General features: G+C 35.9%; 1 protein-coding gene across 6 annotated transcripts in view; it reads right to left on the minus strand.

Moving 5' to 3' along the window:
• Trps1 (transcriptional repressor GATA binding 1) overlaps window positions 1-18,253 on the minus strand; it is a 239,709-nt gene that overhangs the window by 153,529 nt on the left and 67,927 nt on the right. For all 6 annotated transcript variants that reach the window (XM_028867929.2, XM_028867927.2, XM_037197788.1 and 3 more), the window contains one exon: window positions 14,729-15,332. In XM_028867929.2, coding sequence (XP_028723762.1) covers window positions 14,729-15,332 — 604 coding nt within the window. The remainder of the gene's footprint in view (window positions 1-14,728; window positions 15,333-18,253) is intronic.

Consider the following 18,253-nt stretch of genomic DNA (forward strand, 5'->3'; position numbering starts at 1 on the left):
TAAGTAATCTGTTAACCACTCAGTGTTATAGAAATTGAAATATAAATCAATTAGCAATTTTAAACAAGTAGTAGAGAAAGTACACAGGTAGTATGGTCAGCAGTAAAATGTGGTGCAGTGTGATGGACATGGGAACTTGCTTTCAACCCTGTCCGCCTGAGTTTGATCCCTGGACCTAAATAGTAGAAGGATAACCTACACCTTCTAACCTCCATACAAGTATCATGGACACTCTTTTATACACACACACACACACACACACACACACACACACACACACATGAATGAATAAATGTTAAAACTGATTTTCCAAGTTTTTAAATGTACATATGGAATTATCAATTTTACTAAATTAATAATTTATCAATTCTAGACTTCTCAAGGGAGAAGAGCTAGCATGGCAGAGCTAGCATGAAACATGAATATGAACATGTTACTGCCCTTGAATGCTCATACTCACAATCTGTGAAAGAGAAAAATTCTAAAGTATCTACTCTGCAAGAGCTCGTATTTGCTCTTTTCATAACCTTGCTCCACTGTGTCTCAAATTTGTCAAAATAAAAAAGTACCTTGCTTTCAGAAGGAAACCCTCAATCACACACACATACAATTGTATACACATATATATGCATATACACACATATATACTCATACCACATACATACAAATACATATATACATATATACATTCATACTTACATAAGTAGGTTTTCATTTCAAGTACAAAAAATATCATACAAACCCCACATTAAAAAGAAATTTACACACAAAATTGGTAAGGAATAGAAACTACAGTGAGCTCTTTTGACTTCACTGCATAATTAAAACCTCTATATTTGTTCATTAAAGCCACAAAACCCAGAAATATTGAGAGCATCTCAATATGTCATGTGGCAAAATCTAGCCATAGAAATGTAGGATATGTTTGAATTTGTCATGGAATCTAAGATGCTGAGTTGAAACGTAAACCTTTGAGTCCCTGTCAGCATTATATATTTAAAATGACTTTAATCTACCTATAGTGTGGGTGGCTATTATGAAGCAAATATAGATTGAATACATCAGTGTTTTGGGTTCGTAGTCTTGCATATTTTTAAAGAACCACTTAAAAGCAGTCCAGATATAAAACTTAAAAGACCTGTTTTAAATCCTGGAAAATTGGTACACCCAAGGCAGCTTATTTTGTTTTAAAATAATTATAATATGTCTTCAGAGATTTTTTTAAAGACATACCATAAATTCTGTGATCATCACACAACAGGGTGTGGTTGATTTTTTAAAAGACATTTAATTTGTATTTATTACAACACAACTAAAGAAAAAAAAACTTGAAATTTTTTGTTAACATTAAATGGGTAAATAGACTAATAAAAAGACATAATGAAGCCATTGCCTCAGATCCCCATTGTTTACAAGAACTGAAAGCCTTAAAGCTTGGAAGATTTTAATCAAGACTTCCATTAACCACCCTGTGAACATCCTAGGGATTGCAGGAATTTAAACAAAGGGGGAAGTAGAGTGCTTTTAAAATGACTTAATGTAATTCAGTATTAAGATATGTAACAGTTTTAGCCATTAAACAACAGGTGATATGTCACAGCCAAGCATTTGTCTTTCTTCTCAATGACAATACATCAAATAAGACTTACAATCAGCCACCAGGTCAAAGCTAAAAGAAATCATCAGTAAATAAGAATAATAATCTAGGAAAATAATAATTATAGTACTTGTATACAATGCATCAATTCAATAGGCAAAGTATATATGGTGGACATTTTAAATGACTATAGGTGAAATAATGGTATTTTTTTCACAGATTTAAATGTTATTTTTTGCTTATTGATTTTTAATATTCCCCCTTCCTCTCTAAAGACTCTTCTTAACTCTTTTCTTTTGGGTTAGACATGTAATAAGATATGTGAAACATATGTATTCTTTTGGTATTTCTGAATACTAGCAGTTAGGAAGAAGCTAAGGCATACACAGAGAAGCTTGCAATGAGAACTCAGAAATGTCAAAACAGTCTCCTTCACTGCAGCTGGGGCTTGCACATTAGTTTTAGCTGGACTCACGAAACTTGGGTTGTGTTTAGATGTTTTCTTTGATTGTTCTTCACATTTCCCAAAGACTACTTTTCAAGTCCCAATGGAAAAATAGCCAATTCCATGGACTCTTCATTTAATGAGTGGAATAGAAAGAGATCATTAAAAATAGGCTTGAAATGATATAGTCAAATACATACAAGTAACCCTAGGTTGTGAAAATTGTATTTATGTATTTCAACATGCACACCACACACACACACACACACACACACACACACACACACACCCATGAGTAACATTAACAAAGAAAGAGGCCATGATTTCATGTAGTAGAAAGGAGTAGGGTACATAGGAAAGACCTCAGGGAGAAAAAGGAAAAAAGGAGAAATTGTATAATTATATTTTAATTTAAAATAAATTAAAAAGGTCAACTAAACCACACTTTGTTTTAACCACAGATGTTTTACTCCAGGAGACCTGACATCTGGTTTGTGCTGTAATCAATCTACTGAACATTATTTCTGTTCCTTGTCTGCAAAGAAGTCAAAGCCCTGGTAGCTATAGTTTGTGTTGATAGTGTTTCTAGGATGTTTTGTACAAACTAGGATTGCAAATACTCAATTATTAAGAGAAAGTCAATGGACTTTCCAACCTTGTGTTCCCTGAAAAGGATGGCACTCTCAATTATCCCTTCAGTATTTTTTTCTTGTCTTTTTTTTAAATACTCAAAACATTTTATTATGGTTATTCTTCTGTGTAGAGTTAAATGGGAGATTTTCATTGCTGGGGATATCTTTCTATATGCTGTGAATGTGTTGCTCTGATTGATTGATAAATAAAATGCTGATTGGCCAGTAGCCAGGCAGGAAGTATAGCATAGGCAGGATAAGCAGAGAGGAGAATTCTGGGAAGTGGAAGGCTGAGTCAGGAGATGCTGCCAGCCGCTGCTGCTGTGAGAAGCAAGATGTAAAGTACTGGTAAGCCGCAAGCCATGTGGCAACTTATAGATTAATAGAAATGGGTTAATTTGAGATATAAGAACTAGATAGCAAAAAGCCTGCCATGGACACACAGTTTATAAGTAATAAAAGTCCTGTGTGTTTACTTGGATCTGAGCAGCTGCAGGAGCGGGGTGGAATGGAGAAAACTCCAGCTACATTTCATATTTACTCTTTTACTCACAATCTTTATAACATTATCTCCTTTTAGTATAGTTCAATATTAAAGTAAATATCAAGGTAAGTAAGAAATCTACCTTTCAACTATAAAAGTGTGATAGATATCCAAGAGATTCTTTGCTGGTGCTACATAAATACATTCTTTTCAAATTTTCACAGTTATTAACTTTCCCCCTATAATAATATATAAAGAAAATGTTAGGGTTTCTATTTCTTAACTACCACTGTGGGGCAGTTCTAACTAATGAAAGTCTAGAAATGATACAGTTTTCCTATTTCCCAGGAGTATATATGCACAGCCTGGTAAAGTGACCTGTACTTGCAAATAGATGCCTTTCCTATGTCATCCCACAAGTAAGCCTAATTACAGGAACACTAAATCAAACCATTTGAAATCAAAAGCAAGATGCAATTATTTAACTACAAAGATATCTGATGCTGTGCTACTTAGAGTAGTAAAAGCCAGAAGTAAATGTCCAACTACAAGGAATAGATCAACATTTTATCTAAAAGAAAATACAGAAAATTACTATTTAAAAAAAGACTATAAATATATTGTAGAAGAATATATGCTGACATTTCAAAAGTATTTTATTTTATTCTGAAGTTAAATCAGATGGTATTTCAATAATAAACATAAAAATCCACATTTGTAATTCATATGTCTTTGTGAGTATTCACACACATGTGTGTATCCACAAAAGGATATATTAAACATGTTGAATATTTTTTTTCTTTCATCTACATCCATGATACATGATGTTTATAAGGAACATATATTTTATTGGAAAGAAAAATGCTAGGAAATCCTAATTTAGTATTTTGTTTTCTTTTCCTAGAGTCTTCCTAATCTCTTCAACTCTACCCCTACGCTCAACCTAGAGGCTATTGCCAATGCTGAAAACCACAGAGGCTAATTAGAAATATGGCCCCTTTCATTACGACCACCCATACTTCAAATGGTACATCTCTGAATAATGAGATATTAACTCTGAAAGACCATAAAGAACTAAGATAGGTTTATAGTTTGAAGATTTCAGCGGGATGAAACTGAATTATTCACACCCATTAAACAGAGTTTGAATGATTCACAGCCAATTTTATTTTTATAATTGTAATGAAACAGCTGGGATTAGAGTCTATTCATGGACTCCTAAGAAATTTGCACCCCACCTACTAAAATTAGTTTCCTCATCCCAAATTCTGATCTGCACATCTGACAGAGAACAAAACAGGCATTGCTGCTCAATGCCAGCAAACCAAAGGCACAGACTTTCTTTTTGTCACTCTGCCTCCAGGGTCACTTTATTTCTCACTATATATACTTCTCTTTTCTCCCATTCATAATAAGGCCTCTAATTACCTCATTTTTTTGCAACATAGTTATTTATAAAGGATGAGCATTATCTTGTAAGTTAAGCTTAAACAATGTGACATTTTAATGTTTCAGATTGTGTGTGACAGTTATTTATACCTAACTAGTTTCCAGCTAGTAGATGAAAGACATACTTAAATTTGTAGTTCAGATGGATTTTCTCTCTTCAGATTAGCTTTATTAAGTTTAAAACATAAGGTTTGCATCTTATAGGCAATCCATCCATTGATGCATACATAAGAATGTTTAAAGTTCAACAGGAAATTGAGTTGGCTCATATATTTACCATTTAAAGGAAATTTGACCAACTGTGTGTTGTACTCAATATTGAAAATATCGAGAATTTTCCAAAGCAGAAGAAGGGGAGTCTTCTGGGTTTAATGACTTACCCAGGGTCATGTAACTACTTAGTCACAAATTAAGTTTATAATACAAAACCTACTTTCATCTAGTCTGTTGTATTTCCCACTATAAAATCAGGGAGAATAAAAAGAAAGCAGAAAATGAGAAGTAGATTCATGAATTAGTATTCACCTGGAGATAAAAACCCAATCAAGTGAAATACACACTTCCAAAGTCCAAATGCAGGAGTTCTGAGTACTATTTAATGAAATGGCAAGATATCTTGAAACTTTTCAGAAATATTCAACTTCCACATGACTTTGAGGCATACTCTTATACAAACCAACTGGAATTACATCAGACGGTGCAAAGGATTTTGGAACACAGATCTAAAGGGACATGCATGGACATATCATCAGAATCATTTATTCAATCCACATTTTGGAAACCTCAAGTTTTCTTCATTCTAGAAACATAATTAAAACAAACTATATGGAATTTCTTTTGTTATTAAGAAAATTGCTGTGGTGAATTTGAAAACAGCAAGAACTGGGCAAGAATAACTTGTGGATGTTCTAAAATATGGTCAACGCTGCCTTTTCGTTGTACTGTGTGTTACAAGACCGATCGATGTGTAAAAGTTTACAAGTGAATTATAAGGGTATTTTTGCAATATGAAAGACTTCTTCCTGTGAAAAGCACATGATAAATCTTGGGAAACTAATCACCTTTAACTTCTTACATTCCAAAATAGAAGACTATTTTAAAGTGCCTTGTTCAAACATATGCAATTGATATGAAGCCTATCTTTGTGAACATATAATTAAGAACAGTCTGAACCTCTGTATCTTAAAACAAGTAATAAGTGCAAATGCAAAGTAAATTTAGAAATTATAAAATAAAAATACTATATAAAAAAGAAATGTTCTCTTTATTCTCCTCCCTACTTCATTGAAACGCAGCAGCCATCGAATCTGAGATTCTGATAATCTCATGAAAGAAATGTTCTGTAATGGAATATGAGTGTATGGGCAATATATAAGGATAAGGACAGACATTTTTCAAAGAACAGAAACTTGAGTTCTGCTCTCTTATGCCTCAAAAACACATAGCTTTCCGTATGGATATCCAACCTGTATCTAAGAAAAATGAGGTTTAGACCAAAGCTAGAGATTCTGAAAGGTAGCCAGGTTATGACACTAGAAAAGTACATAGAAACAAAAGAGAGAAAATGTTCCCTCAAAAAAGGGTAAGCTGGTATATGAAGAGTGTATTTTTTTCTTTCATTTTTCTTTATTAAGAAATTTTCTGATCACTCCACATACTATCCACAGATCCCCCCTCCTCCTTCCTCCCATCCCCCAGCCCTCTTTCCCAAGCCACCCTGCATGCCCACACCAACCAAATCAAGGTCTCCCATGGGGAGTCAGCAGAGCCCAGCACACTGAGCTGAGGCAGGTCCAAGCCCCTTCCCACTGCACCAGGGCTTTGCAAGGTGTCACACCACAGACACCAGCTTCCAGAAGCCTGCCCATAGACCAGGGACATATCCCGATCCCTCTGCCTGGGTGCCCCCCAAACAGTTTGAGCCAAACAACCATCTTCCATATCCAGAGGGCCTAGTCCAGTCTCCAGGCAGACTTCCTGGAGAGTGTTTTGATCTGAATCATTTATGTAAATGTTGATTAGCAAAAAAAAGATCCTGCCTGAAATTAAACATGGCTAATAACTGAACTATAAACTATACTATGGATACAATATAAGGTAAGTGTATCAAAATATATACCTATATGTTAGATATATGTAAGTCCATGTATATGATTAAAAAGCAGATATCTGAGATTATTGGTTATTCTATGAATTATTTCTATCATTCTTTTTTGTTTGTTTGGTTGGTTGGTTGGTTAGTTATTGACACAGAATCTTACCAACTTGTAGCTCAGGCTAGCCTGAAACTTACTGTGTCAATCAAACTGTCCTTGAACTGGCAGTAATTTATCTGCCTCAACATTTTGAGTGCTGGGGTTACTGGTTTGAACTTCCAAGTCTGGCTTTAAAGTGTTCTTTATAAGTAAAATTGGAAATAGTCTGCATGTTCATCAGTAAATACATTAAGCATATAATGTGGGTAGGCATAATAATGAAGCATTAAAATAAATATTGTGATATACCATTATGAGCAAGGAAAATGTCCACATCATATTGTTAAATTTTAAAATCAAATTATGAAATGATAAAGTATATAGTCCTGTGCTTCAACAAAATACATATGTGAGTATATGTAAAAGATATATCTGATGCCAAAACATTAACAGAAATAACCTATGCTTTGGAATATACCAGTGTTTTTCATTTTTTGTAGTGTTTTCTTCTTTGTAATAGGCAAGTGTTACTTGTGCAACTTCAGAATGCTGATTTTCAATATTATTCATGCACACATGAGACGGTGAAAGTGCAGAAGAAGCAAACTCATTTTGAAAGTACAGGTAGTCCCTCAAGCAAGCACTTACTAACAATCACGGCAAAGCCAGGGCGGCTATGCAGGGACTCTGTAATTTGACAGCCAGGGCTAGCATGTCATCTTTGGCTTGGCATGCAGTATGGATTCTGGCAAACTATTTAATCTCACTGTCTCTGTTTCCTCATCTAAATAAAAGGAATAGTAATAGTTGAACTTCAAAGATTATGGATTAATATGATGGCATTAATGCCTCCAATACACTAATGGAAAGGCAATATAAATTGAAATGTTAACGTTTTGATTGCATAGCAATTAATTATAACTAGCCATCAATGTCTTAAAAGTTCCTTCATTTTTAATGCCTTGCTGGGTAAGATTTTTTTTTTCTGAAGTAGCTTTACAGGTTTTGTCTTCTTCAGTGAGAATTCCAATTAGACAGCTACAGAGCTGCTCTCCTGATATATTGGATTATAAGCTAAGCTCATAAAGTTAATTTTCTGAGAAGAGATTATTTTATGGGTCATTTATCTACCAAGACCTTTTTTTAAGCATAGTCAAAAATAAGCCTTTAATATAAAAACTTAAATGAAATGAAACATTATTGATGAATGCAATTCAATACCCCATATTTTCATGGATCTTATTATTTTCTTCATATAAATTACTGATTTCACCAAAAAGCTATAGTAAAAACATATATTCATTTGCATATATACACTCAATAAATCTTAAGAAATAATCAGTATCCATGACTTTTTAATTGTAGGGGAATTATGTATATTTTATTTCAAAATATGTGTATGTTTTCTGATTAACCTTGATGTTACAAGTAAGTACATTTCCATATTTATCCCTCTCCTAATTAATGCCTAAGTTAAATTTACAAAACTAAGAAACTTCTGTTTTAAAGAGGCAAGCTAACATGTAAAATTATTTTTGAGAGGCATTTACTACTCTAACTTGAACAAGAAAGCCAAATACTCAATTTAGCTTAATTGTCCTGTAATTAGAAAAAACAAAATTAATATTCTTTTTCCTCACGTCTAAGTACTGACAACATAGAGAAAGTATACCATAAGTGAATCTTTCCCAAAATGAAGTTTATCTATTTGGAAATTAATGGTAATAATCAATATCTATAAATGGCATTGCTTCTCGCAAATGAAGTAAGATGGTAGTTAAAATTCACTGAAACACTCCTCATCCTAATACCACATCCAGATGTAGGAAACCCAGCTTGCCCAGCTCCCCTGAGTAACTGGTAGACTAGTCACATGGTTATTGTTCTTTCCTACCAACCTTTAAAAGGTCCTTAAATGAAGTCTACAGATTGAGAAAATAAAAAAAATTAAGAACAAAGATAGTGTTCACTTTCTTGATTTAAACAGTAACAAAATCCAGAATGATCACATATCATTTAAAGTATGGTTATTTTAATGTAAAATATTAGATTACATTTAGATTAGTCATGGCCAAAAAAAAAAAAAAAGAAAGAAAGAAAGGAAGGAAGAAATGCTAGGTTCATATCAGGATGTCTGATGGCTGACACACTTCCGAATCACTGTGCACCTCTCTGTATGCTTAAAATGTGGGCCACCTGTATACTATCCCCCTCCCACATCGAAAGAAGCTCAACAATGGTTCCCTTTGGGATTCCTAATATCTCCTGCCTCAGTCAATTGGGGCGGGGAAAGAGCCAAGTAAAAGGTATTCCTACAGGAAATAACAAACAGATACTGAAGTAAAGGACACCACCGTTTCATATTGACTGCAAACCTGCACAGAACACTAAGATATATCTGCTTCCCTTGCCTAGGAATCCACACCAGACTTCACAAAGAGTCTAGTTTACAACAAAGCGTGTTTTAGGTGTGAGAGAATACCTTTACAAAGATCTATGTGAGCCAATGGAGCTAAATTACAAAATAAAATTAGGCTACCACAAACCTCATTAGTAAAGCTAAAAAAATCAAACTTGTATATGTGTCATTACGTTATTTTCTATCCATTAAAAATTATAATTCACTGTAAAAGATTAAAAACTAGTATGAAGGGGGAAAGGCTACCTGAATTTTACTTAGTAAAATTAATTAATGGCCATGCTCACTATTACTTACACTGAGTTCAATTCATAGGCTTTATATTTGAAAATACCAAGATGTATGAGTTTAGATCATAAATGTTCTTAACATATGCCACCCAGAAAATGCATCAACAGAAGACACAGGCAGAGAATTGTACAAGAATTACACAATATCTGGATAGAATAAATAATATTTAGTATGTTTTATTTTTCCTTTAGGCAAGTAATATCAATGTGCTTCTGATGGGTTTCATTCCATTTGTGTTGAATTATGCGCATGTGAAAAGTTCAAAAGTGATCAAGAAAATGCTTATTTGCATAGATATTAAGTCAGCATTTTCTGTAGGATGACTTAGATTCTGGTTTTGTTTTCATTAAACATGAAGCAAACAATAAATATCTCTTTTCACTTCAAATCATCTTTAATGTAAAACAGCTCCCAAGGTCTTGTATCAGTTGTTATAAAGGTATTCATCATGGGGGCTTGTTTGCATGGCTGCCAGTAGACTGTCCCCAAAAGAACATTTTTGCATCTGAATGGACTGTCCAGTATCCGCAGCCTTTAGACTATAAATTTAACACTGCTAAAGAGAGGAAGAAATAAAGTCTGCTTTGTACTGTCTGGGTATCACATTTACAAGATGAACAAATCATCACACTACTTTGGCTTATCAGGCACTCTTGAATCTGAGGCTCTCAAAGGGGCTGACAAACCTTAATGAACTAAGCCACACAGCACTGCTGTGAGGAAGGCAGTAAGTAGATCCTGGGTCAGAGATAGATGTTTGAGTTTCCTGCAGGCTGGCCTTTGCTAGGCAGTGGCCTACCACAGAACTCAACAACTCCCAGAGGCCCACATATGAAAGTCTCCACTAATGCCAAAGCAGTGCAGAATGTAGATGTTAAAACCAACAAATTTCATTAAGGACTTTGAAGCAATAAGCCAAAATCAGTTGTGGCTCAGTTTCCCCTGGTGTGCTGAAGAAAGTTTTTAATAATACAGTGATCAACTCTAAGACAGAATTTGTGTCTGTGCATGTAACTAGGGCACTATCTCAACAAAAGACTTCCTGGAGCCTGGCTGCTGTATTGTCCAATTTTCTCCTATAGATTCACCCAATCAACTTACCTATGCTTGGGCATTTGTGAAAATAAAAATTCCATTTGATAATGGCAAACCTTTGTGATATTTAAGAACCAATTTTTTTCTCTCTATTCACATAAAAGGTTTCTGTGACATAAAAATAATATTACATTTTTACTGCATAAATAAAATCCAGAATTATTAAAAGAACAATATAATTATATTTGTTATGTATTTCCCTAAAAGTAAATACATATATACATACATTTGTAGAAATATATTATAAAAGAAACCACTCAGGAAAAGAGTACAAAATTGTACATAAGCCGATCAGAATCATAATCTGCCACTTAAATATGGAGGAAAGAAATTATTGGAAAACATGTAATTAATTGGTTATCCCACTTTGACAAAGGTAATGTTGAATATACTAAGTTCTTCTCAAGGCCAAATTAAAATATAAGTAAAAATACTGGGTGGGTTTGTATTTATTAAAACTTTGGTGACCACTTCAGGAATAAGGTTTTTAAAAAGTAAAGTTTGCATGTAACTGTGGAACAGATGGTATTTTAACAACAAAAAAACCACAAAATTTTATTTAACAAATAAGTCTTAATATTCATTCAAATTTACAAAATATTCTAAAGTTTTATACTAATATTGATTGGCTGGTAATCAAGAAAAAGTCTAACTTTTTTAAAGCAATTTACAAGGGAAAACTTCGGCCAATCTGTCCTGTGACCATCTAAGCTGAGTCACCCACAAAGGTTGCATAAACAACATAAAGTTCTTTACACGTCCTTCCTATTCATAATAAAGCAAAAATAAAAGGGCATTCACTAAATGAGAACATACACAAATGACCTGAAAACCTCAAACAAAGGGCAACTAGGTCTACTGCTCTAGACCTAGACACAACAAAAAAGGAAAAACAAAGTCAAGCAAACAAAGAAACAAGAAAAACTGGCAGATGCTAATGAAAGGAATATTGTGAAATATAAGGGCTGCATGAGAAACTTCCTTCTACCCTTCAAGGAATGGAGCAAACTGCTACCATTAGACCCAGTAAAAACGCATTAATTAATTAAAGTGGAGAAATGTGTTATCAGATGAATATCCTGAAAACAGCATTATAATCATTTGCTTTACGATAGAAACCTATATACAGTTGGCCTAGTCATTAAAAATGCTCCATTTCTTAGCAATAGCCTTGAACTACTTTAAGTTAATGCATTCTAGAACAACTTTTCCACACTTGACTTTTTCTATCAGTGTTTACATCATGTTAGCATAGTTAAAATTTTTTTCTCTCAGCAGCAGCCATCTATAGGAAAGCATTTACTAGGGTACTGTACTACATGCTGTGTTGAATAAGCTAATGAAAAACTCGCTTCCATGTCATAAGTAAGTCTCTGTAAATAAATAAACATCCCTGAAGTCAGCTCATTTCATGTTCCATTCTACTTTAGAAACTCAAATGTCAATGTTGCATCCTATACATAGGTAAAGCATGATATTTTATTCCAAGCATCCTTGTATTTTTATTGTGCATTTATAAATATGATGCTAGTTTGAAGTTTTATAACTAACCAATTGAACTGCATTATTTTTGCCTTTAGTAAACATGGCAATGATATTCTGCTGGGTACTGTCTTCCAGAGTGAACAGATAGTGTATTTGCTATGATAATTTAGCATCCAATATTCCACCACCAAAAGCAGGAATCTCCTCAATTTCTCATTAAAATCTGTTCTGCTTGTTAAAGTGACTAGGTTTCTTTGAAAGCTCATTAAGATATGTTCAGATCAAAATTGGAAATTCAGTTAAGAAATCAAACCAAATATTGCACAATAAACCAAATTGGGCACTCTTTCTACTCTAAATACCTAGTAGCAGTGGTTCTCAACCTTCCTAATGCTGCGACCCTTTAGTACAGTTCCTCATGTTGTGGTGACCCCTAACCACAAAATTTTTTTCGTTGCTACTTTGTAACTGTAATTATACTACTGTTATGAATTGTAATGTAAATATTTTTGGAGATAGAGGTTTGCCAAACTATTAACTATTTATTTGCTCTTTGCCAATAGACTCAAAGCTTCCGGAAGAATCACTAAAACACAAACGCATAAATTTGAAAGGTTCAAATTTTATTTAAGTCATAGAAAAATGAATCTGGCTTTGCAAAAGTATGTGTGTGCCTGTCCTATGAAATGTAGTAGAAGGCAGCCTTTAAAGATCATAAATCACAAGGTTAGGGATTGAGCCATTCATTGAGGAGTTAGCTGTGCTGGAGATCTCCTACGTCAGCAGCTAATGCAGAGGAAGTGAAAGGGCAGTTGAAATGGTGCAATAGAAACTTAAAGTCAGGGAATTAAGGAAGTAGAGGAACTGAAAAGAACGAATTGTTTTTAGAAGTTTTATCATCCTCAGGCTGATCTCAATACTGATAGGGTTTTCATTCTACTGCTTAATCAGCTACTTATATCATTCCAGATACAAGGGAGGCAGAAAAACTGACAGACCGGAAATCGTTAAAAAGGAAAAAAAAAAAGAAAGAAAGAAACACTGGAATAACTTGGAGCCACGCAAAAAAATGTCAGTTACGTGAAAGAGGAAGACAGAAGGCTTTGGTGAGCTAATGGAAAGCACCCAGTTGTACCCCATTCTCAATGTCACCGGACACTAATAACATATATGATACCCATTCTCCCTCTCAACCAAAAGCCGTAAAAGGCCCACAAGACCAGAAAAGCATGGAGCGCTGAGAAAAGGCTATTTACAACCAGACAGGTGCATCTATCTACAGCTACGCAAAGGAAGCTCCCTGAAATAAGCCCTGCTCCTGGAAGGTACAGAACTGTTGGTTTTCTTTCCAACGGTACTTAAGAGAACATCTGCTCCTGCCAGAGGGCAGGAAAAAGTCTTTGTCTCTCAGGGGACCAGGGGGGACCAACCCCCTCTTCTATAACCAAGACTTCTCTTAGCTCTATGGCTTGACTACAGGCAGGAAAAGTAGCGGCTTGTTTAGACTGTCCATTTCCAAGGGATGTTCCTTAACTGCACTCCACAACCCCAGAGACACACAGAAAGGCTTCATGGAATCCGAAGTGACAGTGGAGGAGCAGCTAAGTCCACTCACAGCAAAGCCCTTCTCTTCAGTGTCTTGTGACCACAGACCTATGGTCTCTGACCTACAGGTCAAAGCCCTAGGCTGAGTGGACTCCATTTCCTAACCAGGTGTTTTTTGTAAAGGGACCTAATTTCTGATCGTACCTTCTGTGCAGGAACATAGTTTCACAGCCATCCAGAAATCTCTAAATCCCTCCGCACCAAGGTGAAATGCCAAAGGGTACTTTCTGCTTTAGTCAAAACACGCATATGGCATACTGGGAGCTCACGGAGTTTCAAAGGCTAAAATGTTGCTGAGAACATCGAGTCTACAATGCACCCACAAAAATGAAGATTTTCCTTACTGGGAGATTCTTTATCATTTTTTCTGCATATTTTCCTCCCTAAAAGGCCCTGAGAGCATGAAATAAATAAAAAATAATAAAAAAATAATAAAATAAAAAATAAACACTCTTCACTCTTCTTTGGGCAGGATTTGCAGTATTCATGTTTAGATTTTGCTCATCCTTCTTCTTTCTGGCAACTGAACTACAAGCATTGTTTTGTTGTTAGTCTTTTTTTTTTGTTTATTTGGGGTGTGTGTGTGTGTGTGTGTGTGTGTGTGTGTGTGTGTGTGAAGAAATGCTGCTTTCTGGATTAACATCTCGCCCAGGAGTTTACATTCTTAGTGTTTTAATCTCTGCTAACCTCCCTTATCAACTGTGTACTGTATCACAGGACCTTAAAATTTAGCAGTCAGTTATTTGAATACAGCTGAGCATCCTTATGGGATGGGAAAGCTCCCTCCTCCAAAGGTGGCGGCTTTGTTGCTTTGCATAATCACCAAGAATGATTAACCAACATTCAGAGCTGAGAGCAAAGACAAATAGCAACTGCCTACCTGTAAGCTACTTTCTGCTCCTCTGGCCGTCATGCATATAAAATATCAATACAGGTCATTTAATTTCACTACACAACACATTAAACTAAACAACGAAAATGTATGTTCCCTTCAAAAGATATAAATTGTTTTAAAAAGTAAACCTTCCTACCCGTAACAGCGACTGGGATTCGTCCTTGGTCTTGCTCTCTCCAGAAGCAGGATACTGCTGGGTCAGGGATGCAGACTTCTCGCCACCAGCAGACGCCCCTTGCAGGAAGCCCTTGGTATCGACAGCCAAGCCATACATAGGTCGGGCCAGGTGGGCAGCTTCAACATTGGGGCTGTCCCTCAGAGTCTTTGTCTGCTCTTGGGAGCTGGACACAGGCGTCAAGAGCCCTAGGCTTGCTTGAGTGTAGGATGGACTGCCCCGTAGGATGTCAGCCCCTCTCCAAGTCACGCCACGAAGATCATCAGTGGAACTCTCAGTCCAGACTTTATCTTTCAGCCCTTCCTTGTCATCAAGTTTCTCCCTCTTGACTATGCTCTCGGGAACTGTCTCTCCCATTTTAGAGTCTGGGTTTAGCAGACTGTAGACCTTGAGGTCAATTTTGGGCTCTTCTTTGATGGTGGGTATGGCATTGCCATCTTCTTCGCCATTAGCAGTAGTGATTTCCTGTTCCTGGCAGTGAACCGTATTGAAGTGCTCCAATAGTGACTGAGTGTCAGCAGCTGTGAAACTGCACTGGCGACATTTGTAGCAGCTGTGTGCTCTCCTGGAAGGAAGAAAAGAGTCAATGAGAAGCCAGAATTCTGAAGGGAATGCTCTGTGCTAAAATAGTCCTTATGCACCTGACTTCTCTCATGCAATGTAGTAGGTTGAAAGAAACACAATATTCTCAACACCCAGAAATTGAAAGTTAATTAACAGGCATTTTCATTTCTGTATAAGAATCTGAAGTTGTCTTTAGCACTAACAGACAAGAACACACGAACACACACACACACACACACACACAAACAAACACACACAAACACACACATACACATAGGGGTGGGTGCAGCTGATTACTATTAGAACTGGTTGTTTTAGCTTCATTATCACCTGTTATGTTCGTTTTATCTTGATGGATAATTGTCAATTCTAAATTAGTAAGATATTCATGTTTTTTACAACTGATTTCTCCAATGGCCTTTCCACTTTGTTTATCTGTGCTGAACTAGGGCATTTTTTCACTATAAATACATTAACAATTTTAATGTTGAGTTCCTTTTTATAACTCTCCTGCATATTTCATTATGCTATGACTATTCCTTTCTAGCATGTGTTTAAATCAGTTTAGTCAAGGAGATAAGGCTACCTGACCTATATAATCTAGAAAATATGATGTGTTAAAACAAGTATTTTCTAAATGAATTGCATGATCTATAAGTAGATAGAGAAACGGAGCAGACCAAATGTCTGCTAGGCGTCAAACAGCATGGCAGTGGCTACACAGACATATGTGTTAAAGGAGTCTGTATGTGTATTCATGTGTGTACTACCTTTTTAAAAGTCATAAAACAAAGCTTTTTTTTGTCAGATGTTACAACATCTCCATTGTTAAAGAAATAATAACTGCTATATTAGGGCAAATGTTTGAACAAAAAGAACAAATGTATTTAATTGTGAAAAGCATACCAAAAAAATTCACACATTTTTGCAATGAGGCATTCTTTCTTTGATTAAAGAACCTTACACAACTCTAAATACCATATGAAGTTACTTTCTACTTACCCCATATGTTACCTAAAGTGTAACACAATAAGTTCTATGAGCTATCACTTGAAGTTACTCCAACTGTAGATAAGTATCAATATACCATTTTGCCAGCTGCTGGCTAATGGCAAAATAGGAACTCACAGTCCTTGCTTACTTGGCACTTACAGGCTAGTCAGGATGACAAGCTTCACTATACACAAACATGTAGGAACAGAGAATGATATATGGAAATAATGACATGAAAGAGAATGTAAGGCTTATAAGGTTGCTTAGAAAGTTTAGGAACTGTCTGAGGGAAATCTGCAAATCCAAAGATAAGAAACAGCTATCCTTTTAGGAGGAGAGAAGGAGGTGTCCTAATTAAGCTATTGTTGTGATGAAACACCATGACCAAACCAACTTAGGGAGGAAAGGTTTATTTGACATATATTTCAACATCATCGAAAAAGTTCAGGACAGGATCTCAAGCAGGGCAGGAACCTGGAGGCAGGACTTGATGCAGAGACCATGAGGAGTGGTGCTTACTGGCTTGCTTGGCCTGATTTCTTATAGAACCCTGGACCACAACTAAGGGGTATCACCATCCACAATGGCTGGGCCCTCCCAGATCAGTCAGTAAATAAGAAAATGCCCTACAGGTTTTTTATGCAGCCTAACCTTATGGAGGCATTTTCTCAGTCAAGGTTCCTTCCTCTCAGTTGACTACAGCTTATGTCAAGCTGACATAAAACTAGCAAGAGGAAATGAGCACATCTTAGCAAACCTGAGATGTGGAAGAGGCCACTGTAGACAAAGAGGAATAACAAAGAAAAATCAGGATGATCAATCCATTGGATGGGTCACCTAATGCGTGGGTGATTGTCTTAGGAAGGGTGAATACTTTACAAGCCTAAGGAGACTTAGGCAAGGAGGAAGGTAACAAACATATGGTTGAATCATGGAGGAGGGGCTGTAACAGTTTCTGAATTAAATGTGTCTTGTTACGAGGCATGTCTGATGATGAAATGCCCAAACAGCAAGGCTCCCAAGTCCAGGATCCACTTAAGGACAATAAGGTGGAGAAATGATGCCTTACTCACAAAACTGATGTCACAAAAATTCTAAGTCCCAGATCAACACTCCGCTCTTCAATATGCTGAAGCCTAAATGTTTTGCAATATTTTCAAACCAGTGAAATTACTGACAAAACAAAAAATTGAAACAGCAGAGGGAGCCTGCACAAGGTCTTGCCATAGGAAAGAGAATGAGGACAATAACCATTTTCAAAACCGGCCATGCCCAGCAGTTCCAAGGCTTCCTCACCTTCCCGAAACACTGTGTTCCCGACATGACTTAAGAACCTAAATGTTTAATGAGTGCCAGTGCAGGGACGAGTATTTAACTAAAAATCATGTAACCAGATGTATCATGATTCTAAATGACTTAATAAACTCACAAGGTATCCCTTATCCTTTTAACTTTAGTGAAAACTGGAGAAAACCCATACTCTCCTTCAGAATCTTAAGATGCACACTATCATTCATGACAGGAGGGTAATGATGCACACACAGTGAGGCATTAAGTTTGGCTTCAAAGGTCTCTTGAGACCTGACTAGCTCTTTCCTCTTTGAATCCAGCCTAAATGAATAGAGGGCTAATTAAAAAGATATTACTTTCAAAATTTTGGAGTGATGTAAACATCAAGATACCTATTACTAATGCAGAGTGGTAACTTTCAAACTCCAACATGCATAGTCATCTTCTGGAGACATGGATGAAGCCCAGACTCTGACTGAGCTTGCCAGGAACTCAGCAGTTTACTGAGCATTTTCACAGGAACTTCTTATGATGGGCAACACACATTCTCATCTTTCCCTTCAGAGAATCAACTTAACAGTGGCACATACTAAGACTGCAAACAAGAAATGTTGAAAGAGCTATGGCTGGGAATGTCCA

The sequence above is a fragment of the Peromyscus leucopus genome, chromosome 20 (assembly GCF_004664715.2).
Source record: "Peromyscus leucopus breed LL Stock chromosome 20, UCI_PerLeu_2.1, whole genome shotgun sequence".
In the NCBI taxonomy this organism is placed as follows: Eukaryota; Metazoa; Chordata; class Mammalia; order Rodentia; family Cricetidae; genus Peromyscus; species Peromyscus leucopus.